The following is a 15,441-nucleotide window of genomic DNA, read 5'->3' as shown; positions in this document are numbered from 1 at the left end:
CCCTTCTGGGTCTTCTCCACAGCTTCCAGCTAATTTGCAACTAAAGGCTGGTCTGGACTCAAATGCAAACAATCTTAAGCTATTATGATCTGGATCAAACGCCAGCAGTTCAGACAAATTTTTTCTTTAGATATCAGCTACCTCAACTTAGCGATTTTAACAAACCTCAGAGTTCGGCAATTTCTGCTATCTATGGATGTTTACTACTGCTGAGTGAGATGCAATCTACACTAAACCTAGTTTAAAAAGAGGTGCACTTCAAGCTGATGAAGAGATCATCAGACAGGAGCACTCTTGTTAAAAAAAAAAAAAAAAAGAAAAAAAAAAAAGAAACAAAAACCAGTATGGCACAGCTCACTGAAACGGCAGAACACTGCGTACAGCAAAGGCTATTCATCAAACAGTTGCTTTCTATTCCTCCCACGTGAGAGAGGATTCAATGATGGGATTTCACAGGTGCTCCATCTCTGTTTGTTACTTAGCAGTCAAATTGTAGCACAGTCAGACCCTTCGGAAAGCGCAGCTGCAGTATCCAACGAAACTATGCTTGAGAAAGGCTTTATTGCTTTAAAGCCTCAACCGCATTCTCTCCTAGCGTAACAAAATAGCTGAGCTAACAGCGGCTGGTGCTTCTGACTGAAGTAACTTTCTAAGTTTTGATTACACTGGCTCAGTGTGGAGATAAGGCCGGCTACTCCTGCTGCAAGCAGGAATACACGCATCCGCAGAGCCCGGTGCCCTTCAGCTGATAAGCACTGCTACTTCTACCCACACAGATAACAAAGATAAAAGAAACACAGTAGGCAGCGAGGAAAAGGAACAAAATTTTAAATAAACAAAGAAACCTGAGTAGCTGAATTATACCTAAAGGAAATGAGATCACCATTTGCTTCCAACCACAAACAACTGACAAGTAATGAAGAGTCATTAAAGTACAAGAATTTTTATGAATCACATTCCACTTTAAAATCAGCTAATCTGGAAATTCCTGGGTCTCATACAAGCTCTAATTTAAGACAATAAGATTAAAGAAAGAACTCATTCTTGTTTTTTGTATTTTGTCTTTTTTTAAAACTACTATTATTTCTTTTCATTATACTGATAGTGTAACATCTGAAATCTATTGGCTTATTCAATCAAATCTATTATTATCTCAAGAGTTAGTAGTAAAATGGCTGTAAAAATGAACTTGGCCAATAAAATATTTTGTTGGAAAAGTGCCCAGTGTTTGGAAGCCGAAGCTAGAATATTGAAAACAACTAGATGTGAGAAAATACCCCTTAAAGCTCATAAAACATTTCACCACTGCTTTGCAATTCTTTCTGCCATAATCCAAACATTTACTGTAACCCAATACTGTTTAACTCTGAAGCACCATTCTAATACACAGAGCAGATGTCAAGATAGCTGTGTTCTTTATATCCCCATACACATAGCAGGAGGCAGGTGACCTACTTTCAAGAAACCCATGACCGTTACAGACAAGACAAATCACGTCCAGAGGATTTAGGTGTTGTATTGGCTTATGTGTACTTAGACACGAATACTGAATGTGAAGTTTACCTCTGATCTTTTTTGTGAGGTGACAGAGGTTCAGGCTCCTGTGAAAATTTAGAAGCTGTGTTGTCAGGACAGAAAATTACTAGACAAAGGACTAACTGTTACTTATATGTGATACAAACCAGAACATACTCCTCACAAGTAACAGACTGAAGGTGACAGAAGGTCACAGAGTCCCAATTCTCAAAGCACCTTGAACGGGGGACTGCTTCCCCTGCACTGAGTCCCATTACCTTTAGCAGAAGCTCAGAGAATGTTCCTGCTCCCAGTGCCGAGTGTTTGGAATTAGGGCAGATGTCCAAGTATTGGCTCTAATTCTAAAACACATGAAAATTCCAATGAGGTCAAAGAGAGTCAATGTCTGAGAATATCAGCATGGAGCATCAGGGTACCACAATGAGTGGTAAGATTATTTCAACTCTACGAATTCTGTCCTTGTGTAGTTTGCTGGTGGACTACCAGAAAGTGCATGGTGGATGGCATTTTGCCCTAGTTTTAATATTTTATCACCAGCTATGAAAAAGAATACTGGAACTGATAACACCTCTAGCCCAGTGACAGCCACAAAACAGCACAAACCTCGTAATCTCTTTCAGCTCACCACCATAAGATAAGAAAATCTGTATTTCATTAGAAGGGTCAGTGTCCTCATCTAGTTGGAATGAAATGTTATCTTTTCAATATTTGCTAGGTCAGGCTGGCAGACTAATCTGAAACATTCAAGTTATTTCAACTATAAATTAAAAGAATCAGCAAGATTTTTATCGGTAACTGGATTGCAGGAAAGCAAGAATTGTCTGACTGTGCTCCTAATCATACTAGCTCTTCAGGGTTGGATCCACTGCATTTGAACTCTATTTGAAAGAGGTATTATACGATCCCGAGGGGTTTACACTTGAATCAAATGAGCAGCTACTAATCACCATTTATATATATTTTCTTTACTAAGTGCTATAATCCATGTACAGACAAAAGAAAAAAATATGTTATTAGCAGTTCTAAGCATGGAAATGAGAGAACAACTTCAAATTTTGTGAACAGTGTTTTTTTTTTTTTTTAATCAGATGCTACATTCTTATGCAGGAGGGTAAATTGCCCTCTGCAAGATCAGTCCTGCCACACTTTGTAGCACCTTTGTTTTCTCTTGATTCCTTCCCCTACCATCTTGCCCAGACCTCTCCTAAATTCGCATAATAGTCCGAAGTGTTGAAACCATAGACATGACAAAGGAGAAAGAATTTAACAGTAGAAGGTAGAAGTTGCTGGCAAAGTAAGTAAAAGACTTTCAACAGGGTTCTTCTAACCTCTTGAGAGGTGCAATAATGAAAAAATCCTGCCCCTGAAGCTATAAAAAAATCTCTATGTAGCAGAACTAGTCCTTTTTCACCTGTCCTGCTCATTGGGTAGGAGCATTTCACATCTGTGCAGGCAGGTCTAGCTATAAGATCTTGACATGAGGTCTTGCCAGAACTGCCAAACTACAGCTTTTCCAAGGCCTCTGCCAGAAGGCAGGACATTTACAAGCCCAAGAGTTTATTTTAGTTGCAGCCTCACCTCAGATCTTATTGTAGCAGCCATCAACCAGTTAGCTCTGTGAAGTCAAGCACTGCAAATTATCTCAGCCATTTCTGCTTCCCTAACAATCATTCAACTCTTACGGAGATCATGCGGTCTTATTTGCTCTGAGGTTGCCTCCACTACCAAAGCAAACTCACCTACAGCTTTCTTGGATCTCACTCTCCTGAACAGTATTTTTACTTCACTATGGCTTAGTTGTCATTTATTCACCTCCCTAGGTGCAAATATTCAAGGCAAAGGAATCAACACCAAAGAGGTAATACAAACTTGGCAGACCATTTGTGATCAGTATCTTATCCACGTGATTGAAACAAAGTGACACCACAGACCAGGCCACTTGTCATTAAGGATAAAGTAACACAGAATTTCAGTAAAACCTAGGCGCCAAACAGTATAAAAAGGGAATTCTGGCTTTTGTCAAATCTTGTGCCAGAGTGAAAACACACACTTTTTTGGCTCGTCAGCCTCTGAAACAAGAATGAATGAAGAGGAACAGGTGACATGTCAGGATTGGTCAGGAGCTCAGGGAGAGGGTCGTTACTCACTTCTGAAATACTCCTCAGGGAACAAGAGTGAAAGAGGAAATCCTGATGCTCCAGCATTGACTCTTTTTCCAGAAGGTTTGAGGAAACTGCCAAGGCCTGGCACCTCTTCCCTGGAAGGGGTGGAGGAGGAAGGAGAGGAGCTGTCCAGACCCAGAGGAGCCCCTTCTCTTCCTGGAAGCTTCTTCCTTCCCCTCTCCCTCTGCTCAACCAAACTATGACCCATTCTTTACTTACTTTGTAAAAATAGTGTGTTAAAATCATTCAAAGAATAAAAGTTCCAGACTGCTTTTAAAATCTGGATTATTTTTCACTGATTTTAATCCCTAGAATAAGTTTACATCACAGACAGTCCTCTAGATTGAAGAAAGAGCAGTAGGGATCCTACCTTAATGTTATCTCCCCTATTTCTTACAGGATCCATTTGCTTTTAATATTCAGACATCACAGAGAGATAGGAAAATTCAGTCTCCTGAAATGCAGGAAGATTTCTTCCTTACCTATGCCCATTTCTGGACTTCCATCTTGATCCATTTCTCTAGACTCAATTTCTGTTATCCAGTGAACATGAATTCAACACACTTTCTGTGGAGAAGTCTGTTCCAACATAAGCCTGAGGAGCTGAAACACAACAAAAAGGAATAGAGCAGATAAACATACAATTCCTCAGTAAGGGTGGCTCTACAACAAAGACTCAACACAAAGAGAAGATGCAGAAGGAAGAAGAAAACTCAGCCATTTTCTTACCAATGAAGTTAGATGTCAAACACAGAAGGCTGGTCTCCTTAAGCTCCGGATAGCCCAATTATGAAAAGCATTTCTCCCAAAGGAAATTCATGTCATCCCCTGCTCTGAAGCAGCACCTGAAGAAACTGCCTTTCATCAGCTACCCTGCCGCAGGAGACCTGCCTCAGCTTAGTCACCCCAGTACCTGAGGCTGAACACTACCACTATGCCTGCAAATGCCACGCGTGGGTTTTGTTATTCACTGCACTGCTGCAGTGTCACAGCCCAGTTTGGGAAATCACACTTGACTGGGAGTAGAGGAGACTGTCTGTTTTCCAGGGCCTGAAGTACGAGACAGGATGTCGCCATCCCCATTTGTGACATGGCCGCATTTTAAATACCTCTTTGGAAAGCAGAAACTACACGGCAAAGGCACGGCACCTCTCGGGGAAGCGCAGGGCCTCAGGCTATTGGCGCTGCAGCTCGCCCCCACCGAGCAACGGAGATGGGCCGGAGGAGCCCCTCAGGCTTCCGCCCAGGTGTGTTCTGCCCTCACCCACACCTGAGCGGAGTTAATCCTCGTAACCACGAAGGCATTTGGGCTTCATTCTTCACGGACGGCGCCACAAATCTGAAATTTAAGTACGCTACGCTTGTTCGCGCCTCTAAGCACGCTTCAACACAAGCCGTTCTTTTCATGGCTGCCTCTCACGTTTCTCTTTTGTTTCACCACGCTTAATCGCGCATCGCCGGCCGCCCCACGGAGGCGAGGAGGAGCCCCGCGCCCCCTTCAGGCTGCTCGCGCTCCCCCGCCCCGAAACTAGCAGCGGCCCCCAATTCCCCGAGTCACACCGCCGGCCCCGCAGAGGCAACGGCGAGGCGCCCGCAGCCCCGGGGGGCGGCCCTGCCCGGGGGCGGCGCTGCGGAACGCCTCGGGGCGGGCGGGCGGCGGCTGAGGAACCGCCCCGGCCGGGCCTTTATAGCGCCCGTCCCGCACCGCTGCTGCAGCTGCGCCGTGCCTGGCTCAGCCGCTCCGGTCGGTAAGTGCTGCGTCCGCGGACAGCGTTGCGGCAGGCTTTAGCGATCGCTCTTGAAATCAGCGACGCCAAAGTACAGATTGCGTATCGCGTCGGTAACGGGAGAGCTCTGCTCTGCGCGCTGCCCTCTGGCAGCGGGATTGGAACAGAAATCGGCAGTGCTGCTGCTGGATGCTGGGCCTGAGAATTTAATCACGGTAACGGATAGTAAATTAGTCGGATACCTGCCAGAGGAGTTAAAAATTGCTGCTTTAATGTGAATAACGCTCAAGAGAATGCACATCTGCTGCAGTCCCAGCTGCACCTGAGAAGCATGTCTGAGCACAGGGCATAGGCTGCTTCCCTGCATTATGAAGCCTGCCTCTGAGCAAGGGCTGCGCTGCATCAGTAGTTTGCTTTGGGCCATGTCTGCGTTTTCTTGAAATAAAAACGCCCTGTTCCTCTCGCATAGCTGGACCAGCACCACATTATGGTCTTACAGTCTGGTCACCAAATCTCTTTGTCGTTAAACCTAGGAGATGCATTCCCACTGTCTGTGGGCATTCAGTTTGTAAGACCAATCTAAAATTGGTCTGATATCAGAACCTCTGAAAGCACAGAGCAGCAGTTCAGCACCTGCTCTGCATTGCTCACTAGCGTCATACAAACCCAGGTCCTGTGGCTTCTTTTAACTTTTCTCTTTTTTTTTTATTTTAGAACTGAAGGTGCTTTTCTCCTTCAATAACAATAATAATAATAATCTGGTATTTATTCCCATGACTTGTACTGCAAATTTTATATTTGCTGGTTTTTCAAGCAACCCCCTATCCTTTCGCAGGCTGATTTGTAACACTCACTCTTGGGCTGATCCCTTTGTGTGCTTGGCTGCAGCAGGCAGCTGCACACACAAAATCAGGACAGAAGAGGTTTAAGCCTCTCTAATACCATATATGCAGCAACCGCAGGACCAGACTTTCAGGACTTTGCAGCGCTCCTGAGGTGCCCGGGCTTATGCAAGCTCTCAGCAGCAGCAAGAGCCAGCCGGCAGCTCGGGAGGCACTGAAAGCTGAGTGTTCCTTCCCACGCTTCAGTGTGCATGTTCAGACTGTTTAGAAGTCTTGCTGCAAGGCAGTAATAATCAGTTAAATGAGCACAAAGAGGTGGACTGTAGCTAATTAGATCTGCCGCTTTCTGACTGCTAGTCCACATTGCAGAGTAGTCCACAACCCAGAGTCTGGATTTCTCCAGCTGCCCTATCTCTGCTTCATGTGAACTCTGCAAAAATCTGTGTTTCTAAATGCACAAATGATTCAAATGATAAAATCATAGCTAATCTAATCATAGCAAATCTAAGCTAATTTATGGAAATAATATGCAGACATTCCACAGTTAAGTCAGTTCTCAATTCTTCTGCCCACTGTATTGTTACTCAAACCAGGTAAGACAACAGCCACAAGAAAGCTGATGCTGCAAGATACAACATGTCACTGAATTCCTCTTATATTTTCAGAATCGAAAGAAAACTAAGGTGAGGAACAAAGTGAGAACTTAACTATCAACATGAAGTTACTCATCCTCTTCACAATAACTCTCGGCACGCTTGTCACAGGACTAGACTCTGTAAGTTTTGAAATAAGTGAGGGGGTTTTTTACTTGGATCCACTTCCTTCTTTTTTTTTTTTTAAATCATACTTCTGCTTTGGACACGGTGCTGGATTTCTGACTTGAACTGCTCTTTCTGCTGCCTTTGCATTTACATCTGCTGCACATATATCTCCAGAAAATTCATATTTGAACACTTTGTTTTTTCCTCTGATTCTGTTCCACACTGAGATGTCTTCTAGGGTTAAAATAGTGAGGACATCATGCAGTTACCAAGAAATCCAGCATTTATCTTTTTATAAAACAGCTTGGACCTGGACACAAAGTACCAAGAACTCAGTGGTGCTTTATGTAGGAGAAAATTAGGCCTTCAAATAACTTTGTCTTGACCTGCTTGAATACAAAGCTGAAAAAGGAGACACAGACCTGATTTTGAATATTTTGACTATCATGCACAAGCATGAAGCACCAAGGTCACCAGTGACAGGCAGCTGGAGCACATTCCACCTTTGCTGCACTGCTCAGTACCTGAGAGGTGTAGAGGGAGAATTTGTCTTTTCACCTCTGGGAACTGCCCAGATCCTCACAGAAGAAATAACTGCAATGTTGACCAGGTGCAGTGGGAGCAGATTGGTAGAGTTCTTCAGAGGGTTTTCTAGTGTGATGTGTTCATCTGCTTTGTTCAGAGTTCCACTTCAATCATACGTAGATCATATATGATCATATGTAGACTCAGTAGAGAAAATTCAGCTAGTAACTACACGCAAGAACTTTAAATTGTTAGAGAAGGCATGCAGTAGAAAACAGCACAGTCCTGTACTGCGTAATAGAAACATGTCAAAGGAACTGCATCCTTCAATAATTTCTTTCCTTTTTGTCTGCTTAGGTTTACATGAGGCAGTACTACAAGTTATCACATAAACACAGACCCCAACATAGAGGTAAGTACCTCTGTTCTACTTGAACCTAAAAAGAGCTTGTTAGCCTGCAATTACATCTTTATCTAAGAGAGAAGGCTTTCAATTATATGCAGCTGAAACTTAGTTTGCAACTGCATTTCACTCAACCACTCAAGTGTTTTGCCTCTTACTACTGGTATCTTTCATTTGCAGAATGCCACTGTCTGAATGGTGGAACTTGCATTACCTATCAGTTCTTCAGCCAAATGAAGCGCTGCCTGTGCCCAGAAGGATATGGTGGACTTCACTGTGAAATAGGTAGGGTATCCACCTTCCTTAATACTAACTAAATGAATTGGAAAAGTAAGAAAATCATGAATAAGGATTCTCAAGTGAAAGTGCTACCTATAAACACAACTTAATATCCTCCAGCAGTTTTTTTTTTTTTAATAATAATTAAGGTCAGGAGAAATAGCCAAATATTGGAGCAAAATTGGGATCTCTAATTTTCTTGTCCTTCCCTCCTCAGAAGTGTTCTTCCATCCCTCAATAATGTTGTAGCTTGTAAAATGAACTTGTTAGTATCCATTGTGAAGTACATTGAAATTGCTAAAAAAAAAAAAAAAAAAAAAAGGCAACTTGGAATAAAGCATAAGTTATTTCATGTATAAAATAAAGTAAGAATATATAATCAATCCAGATTTTGTATCATTTTTCTTGTGAAATGCACACTTTATCACTAAAATGACCCATACAGATTACTTCTGTCTCAGAACAATTATAAACAGAACATGCTGCTTACAAATGTTTGTTTTCTCAGACACTGACAGCATATGCTACAGTGGGAATGGGGAGAGCTACAGAGGAATGGCAGCAGATCCAGGTTGTCTGTATTGGGACCTTCCTTCAGTAATCAGGAGGGGTGATTACCATGTTGATTTGAAGAACGCTCTGCAGCTTGGACTGGGCAAGCATAACTACTGCAGGTAAGATGATGCATTATTCTTCTCGTGATGACATTACCAGAAGAGCTTTGAGGGATGATATATGTTTAAAGGAATAACAGACTATTTCAGGGATCAGTTTGAATTTAAAATATTTGGAATGAGACTCTTGAAGTGCTTAGACTTCTTACTGCTTACTACAGCTGCTGAGAATTTTGCAGAGCCACCATATCACATCAGTAACCCTAAAGGGAAGTTTCAGCTATGACAAAACAAGCTGCCAGTCCTGTGTTCAAACAATTAATTGCTTTCTCCAGCATTTCTTACAAGAAAACACTTTTGGCTTTTCCAGGACAGTTAGAATTCTAACATATTATCATTTTATTTTTATTATTTTTTTAAGAACTGGGATTATAAAAAGAACACTTCCTTTATCTTCCAGAAACCCAAATGGAAGGAGCAGGCCTTGGTGCTACACCAGGAGAGGATACTTCATTCAAGAAACACCCTGCAGCACCGTGGAGAAGTGTGGTAAGTAACACTGGTTTCAAAACAACGGATTTCTAGCACAAAGTTGATGCTTGCCAATCACGTGAACATCTGAACAAAACTTTCTTTCATAGGGCATACATGTGGCCAAAGAAGCTTCAGCAAGTACTTCAAGATTGTTGGTGGAAGCCAGGCTGAGGTTGAGACTCAACCTTGGATAGCTGGCATCTTCCAAACCATGAAGGGCACTGACCGCTTTCAGTGTGGTGGCAGCCTCATCGACCCTTGCTGGGTGCTTACAGCAGCACACTGTTTCTATGATCCGTAAGTGTGAAGTTCTGAATTTCTGCATCCTTCCTACCTGCAACTTTTTTCAACAGATTTCCTTATTTTCCCCTCATTGCTGAATGAGCAAACCTTCAAATCTACCATAGTTATGACAGTCTCTCTTAAGCAGAAAAAGAGGAGCAGCCATGAACCTTAGGCCTTTGGAAGTCCATGCCTAGCAAAATACAAACAGCTGGATGGATTATGCAGCTGAAACAACTTTAGTCAGGATTTCACTTCAACTTATCTGTTTCTAAAACCTAAAAATTGTCTTGATGTACATTCAGTACATTTTTTTTCCTATAGATAGCTGATCCACCTTGCATTCTGCCAGGGAGTCTTATTGCTGATGACAGACATGAGGAGCAGTAGCTAGGTGTGCCTCTCACAGTGCCCCAACGTCTAGCTTGTTCACTACAAGTGATGAATCAGCAAACCTTCCTGTAGCATAGTCTATCAACATTCTTGTTGCTTTTTCTTGTCTGCATTTAAGTGAACAAGAAACCAAACAGGGAACTCGATTTTAAGTTGGTAACCTCACTCTCAAAATAGTAGCCTCCATGAATCTTTGTACTTCAACAGGACAAAAAAGCAACCAAACAAGTCAGACTACACAGTCGTCCTTGGAAAGTCCGTACTGAATGCTACCGATGAACATGAACAGATATTCATGGTGGATGAAATAATCTCTCATCCTGACTTTACAGACTACACGGGAGGCAACGATAATGATATTGGTAAGCATCATCTTAATATGAACCTTTAAACACTGAGGGTAGCTGAAAACTGTGTAGTTATGGGGTACGTCAAGTAAAAGAAGTAGAACTAGAGCAAAGATAAAGGGAACAGAAGACAGGTAGTTCTGAGAATTAGGTCTGTGGTGGGTGAGATCATTCCATGTTTGGCTAGTTTGTGGCACCTCACAGATGCAAAACATCATAGACTGAGACAGTGCATGCACAGTAGGTTACATTACGTAGAAAGGGAATGCCGTATTAGCTAGCACATGAGCTAAGGGTTTTCCTGAAATAAATCATACTTCTCAAAGTCTCTCCCCCTTTTACAAACCTTTCCCTAAACTAATGAATTCAGTTAGATTTCTGTAACTTACACAGAACAGACTTGCTACCCTTACTCTTGACACTGAACTTTTGCCTATGACCTCAATTCTGTCACTCAATGCTGCAAAATTAGTTGTCACCAAATAATGATTCTCATAATTCCAAAAGCAATGAGAAAAACTAAATATTATGAGAACAAAATGTAAATATTCCCATTAACTGTACTGGATACTCCAATTATCAGAGAACTTGAAGGGAACTTGCTTCACAAATTTAAGTAATCTGTTTTTTTGTTGTTGTTGTTAGCTTTGATAAGAATAAGAACAGCTTCTGGACAGTGTGCAGTAGAATCCAACTACGTCAGAACAGTCTGCTTGCCAGAGAAGAACCTTAAGCTGTATGACAATACCCGGTGTGAAATAGCTGGCTATGGAAAACAGAATTCTTGTAAGTGAATGACTTCTTTCCAAACTGTTACTTGAACTCTGTGGAAACTGGTTGGCTTTTTTCATACCATGATCTTCAAAAGACCCACAGACTACTACTCTATGTGCCTCATATTCAACTCCCCAAAATGACATTTTTCCTTTTTTTTTTTTTCTAGATGATATTTACTATGCTCAAAGACTAATGTCAGCCACTGTAAACTTAATATCACAGGACACTTGCAAAAATAAATACTATGACAGCATCAGAGTTACTGACAACATGGTCTGCGCTGGAGACCCAACATGGGAAACAGATGCATGCAAGGTAAAACTTTTTTTTTTTTTTTTAATGTTGTTCCTCTAAGTGATTTTAACAAGTATATTGAATGAATCAACTGCAGCATAGCAGCATCTTGTAATTCTGCTACTCAAGAGAGTTTTTGAGTAAAGGGAATTTGCTGTAGCTACTAGAGTTGATTCTTAGAGTGGCTGAAGACAGGGAAGGATGAAGAGTTTGGTGTTAACCTCTCCAGGTCTGCTTTTCAAGGATCAGCAATCACTGCAATCCTGCTGCTCCTGGAGATGTTACAATTTGTTCTGGCAGCAGCTGGGAGGTAAACAGTAGCTATGCCAGCCTCAGCTACACTTGCTTAATCTTAACTGCATCTCAGCAGAGGGTTAAGGGATGGATAACAGGAAGTCACCTAGACCTCGTGCAAATTCCTCAAAAATGGATTTGCTTCCCTGCACCCTCACTGGGCAGTCTGGCCAATACGCCACTGAAAAAAACAACAACCAGTAGTTACCCTTAAGCATACAAGTATCTTGTGGGTAGGGAAACAATTAATTATATGATGCAGAATAGGGCATATTTGCTTTGACCTTGTACAACTAGCCTAACAGCTGATTTTGAGCATTGGGTGTTGTCTCCAAAGTAACTGTCCAACCTGGGCAAGCTACGGGGGATAGAGAACTCTTGACCTTATGGACTGTGCTGTAGTTGCAACAGATGCTGAGCGTTCTCTTTTGTTTATGCAGTATTCTCAAAGATCATAGCTTTAGCTTGTATGTATCTACTGTTTGCTTCAATTCAGAAAAACAGTAATCACAGGCTCCCTGTTATCAAAGTTGCATCTACAGAAAACATCCTAATGTGTTCTTTTTCCATTGTCAGGGAGATTCTGGCGGCCCCATGGTCTGTGAGCACAATGGCAGGATGACACTTTATGGGATTGTCAGCTGGGGAGATGGCTGTGCAAAGAAAAACAAGCCCGGTGTTTACACCAGAGTTACTCGCTACCTTAACTGGATTGACTCTAATATGAATGCAGTGGTTACCAAAAGTCACTCTTACCCTGAACCAAAGTGACCATTTGCGTACTTCTGGACTTGAATAACAATGAGACCGTGGCGATGCCAGGACACCAAAGCCCTGAATATCAGAGTTCTTGCTTTTAACTGATCATGTAGTTTGCCACTACAGTGTTTCCGATGCAGAAGTTGATACTATCTCACTACTCTTAGTTACTGAAAACCACTCACTGGGAATCTAAAATATTTAACATTTAAATGAGTATTCCCATGCACAATACTGTAGATATCAAGTTAACTGTCCACTTAATTTACAAACTGGCATTTGTTCTGAAAGTATTGGTGAAGCTCAAAGTTATTTAACTGGTGCATTTTGCATACAGCATCTCTCTAACATCTTTCCCCATCACTCCAAACAATGTGGAATGATAGAAACCTAACCTATGAAGGCCAGTACTGGGAATGTGAACAGACTTTGCCTCAGAATGTGCAAGAAACTGCATCAGCATTGATTATCATCAATGTGTGAAGAAGGACTGAAGTCCACTCTGACTGAAGCAACGCTTGGTATACAGGACTCATGCCTGTAGATCCAAAAAAATACTAAAATCTTAGCAATGGCAACTGCAGCTGTGTTAGCATTAAAAGCTTTTGAGGTATTCCACCAAAGAACTACGCTAAAGAGGGAAAACTATTAATGTGACTGCACTTCCAGGTCCCATCCAAAGGAGCTTGGGTTCCCTTAGAAGTCTGATGGTACCAATTTTCTCCATTACCTATGCAACCCAGAGAAGAGCTATGGATTCAAATTGATTCAAATGGATTCAAACATGCACTGAGTGCTACAGATGTTGAAAGTCAGAACAAAAGTCAGAACTTCATTTCCATTCATCTAACTGATATGATATGGAAATGACTTTTTTCCCTCACGACTTTTGATTTTATTTTTAAACTTGTTTTTTTTTTTTTTTTTTTATAGATGGAATTATTTGTATGAGGGCTGGAACCTCATTTTATTTAATTTTTACTATGTTTAACTTATTATTTGTATTATATATGTAAGACTATCAATAAAACTATTATTCTTATATAGCTGTTCCTCTTTCGTAAAGGGAAGACAATGCTTTGAAGTTCTAATGTCAATCACTGTACACAGATCTGTACAATATATGCTGCAGGGTTGTGCATAGACTAGATGCTCCCAAGTAACTGCAGCACATCTGGTTTGAATTCCTAAAGCAAACTATGCTGTTTTGGTTTCACCTTAAAGAAATACAGTTAGCATGCTCAGTGGTTGAGTTCCCAGCCACTTGCTGGAGGGCAGTGGGCAATCAGAAACCTGGTTTCAAAAGTGCATTCCCTATCTTTAACAAGGTGTGAGTACAGGTGTAAGAGCATCGTACGCTCCCTCCACCAACCCACTGCAACAATATCATAGGTGATAGAAGGAAAGTGATAGTTTTGCTTTCCTCAGTAACAGGATTTTTAGAAAAGAAATACATTTAGCGTTGATATTAAGCACTTTTAAGTAACGTTTTCATTAATATAAACGGTGTTTCTAGCAAAAGCTTCACTTACACTTCACTATTTCCTCCCCCCCTCAAGAAAGAAGTTCAGCCAGAAAAGAATTCATAACAAAGTACTGAGAACAACCCAATACTTAAAGCCAACTGCATTGCCAGTTCTGGACAAAATATCACAATTATTAACACAAAGTAAATCCTTGTTGAAGATATGTTCTGTTCTTTGGGCAAACATCAAAGGCTGAAAAATATGTACAAGGGCTTCCCTTTTGAGGGGAACCTAGTTCAATTCTAGCATCACTTCAACATCTGAAGGAGAATACTTTGCTGTGGTTTTGCTTCTTTGAAAGTAGTTAAGAGAAACGGATACACTGGGGGCACTGCTACAAGCAGCATTTACAGCAAACTTACGGGTGTAACACTACAGTGGGATGGAAAGCACAGCAGCGATTGCAGGGTAGCAAAGTCCTAGGCTACAGTGAGGATATGCCCAAATGCAGCAGCTGTAGACACAGAACCAAAGGAGAAAGATCTGCTTACCCTTGGAAGGCAGGGATCTCCAGCAAGATTCCCTTGCCTCCACTGCCAAAACATGAGGTCTGTAAGGCATGTGTCCTGGCTCCACACCTTCCAGTCACTCAAGCACACTGCATGCACCTGAGCTCCCCTGGGCTGGCCCTGCCTTCCACCAGGTGCTCAATCACTGCTTCAAGACCTCAATTAGTATTTCCATTACAACAGGTAAGAGTCTGTATCCCAGCATCATATATACATGTGACACTTGTGATGTTTTTAAATGTTAAAGCAAAAGGCTTGCATGTAGCAACATAATATCCTGCCAAGCATTTAAGAATGTGAAAAATGATATCCCATGTTGAAATGGCCATCACAGAACAAATTAGCAGGCTCATCAGCAAGCTAATTTCTTAAATTACTAATCTTATCCATCCTAAAAAATGACACAGCAGACCAGCAAGACTCCAGTAGTTATTGGTGAAAAGATCAGAGCCAGCTACTTTGCCATTTTTAGCCTATTTTCAAGAAAAGTTCCTACCCAAATGCTTTGTTGTGGGTACTAACTACTTTTTCGTCTCCTCTCATAAATGCAAAATTTGTGTTATAAGGAGGTCAAAACAGAGGATCATTAGCAACATTCACTGATTTTTATATATCAGTTGATAACATTTACTTGCTTGCTACAGTTAAGAAAAATATCTCAGTGTTTATGTGCAATCATTCCTTGTGGGACTCTCACACACACATTTGATCTCTATCACTGCTTAACAATGAATGACTCCAGATTTCAAAAACATTTTGGAAAAAGATTAATCAAGCAATTCATTGTGACCCAAAAGCAGTGCTTTGACTAGAGGTGAGCAGTACCTGAGAAGGAATGGACTCTTTCTAAAAAGCACTCAAGACACTACTTTGGTCA

General features: G+C 41.5%; 1 protein-coding gene across 1 annotated transcript; it reads left to right on the top strand.

Annotated features, from left to right (window-relative positions):
- Positions 1 to 6,958: 6,958 nt before the first annotated feature.
- On the top strand, positions 6,959 to 12,541 carry PLAU (plasminogen activator, urokinase; the record flags this gene model as incomplete). The annotated part of the gene is made up of 10 exons (XM_079536572.1): positions 6,959 to 7,042; positions 7,911 to 7,965; positions 8,137 to 8,241; positions 8,744 to 8,909; positions 9,310 to 9,398; positions 9,491 to 9,680; positions 10,266 to 10,420; positions 11,051 to 11,191; positions 11,349 to 11,497; positions 12,347 to 12,541. Exons 1-10 carry the CDS (start codon positions 6,983 to 6,985, stop codon positions 12,539 to 12,541), a joined length of 1,305 nt encoding a protein of 434 aa, XP_079392698.1. The 5' UTR covers positions 6,959 to 6,982.
- Between the last annotated feature and the right edge of the window lie 2,900 nt (positions 12,542 to 15,441).

Source organism: Tetrao urogallus (assembly GCF_951394365.1).
Source record: "Tetrao urogallus genome assembly, chromosome: 5".
NCBI lineage: Eukaryota > Metazoa > Chordata > Aves > Galliformes > Phasianidae > Tetrao > Tetrao urogallus.
This window is presented reverse-complemented; position numbering and strand designations above follow the sequence as displayed.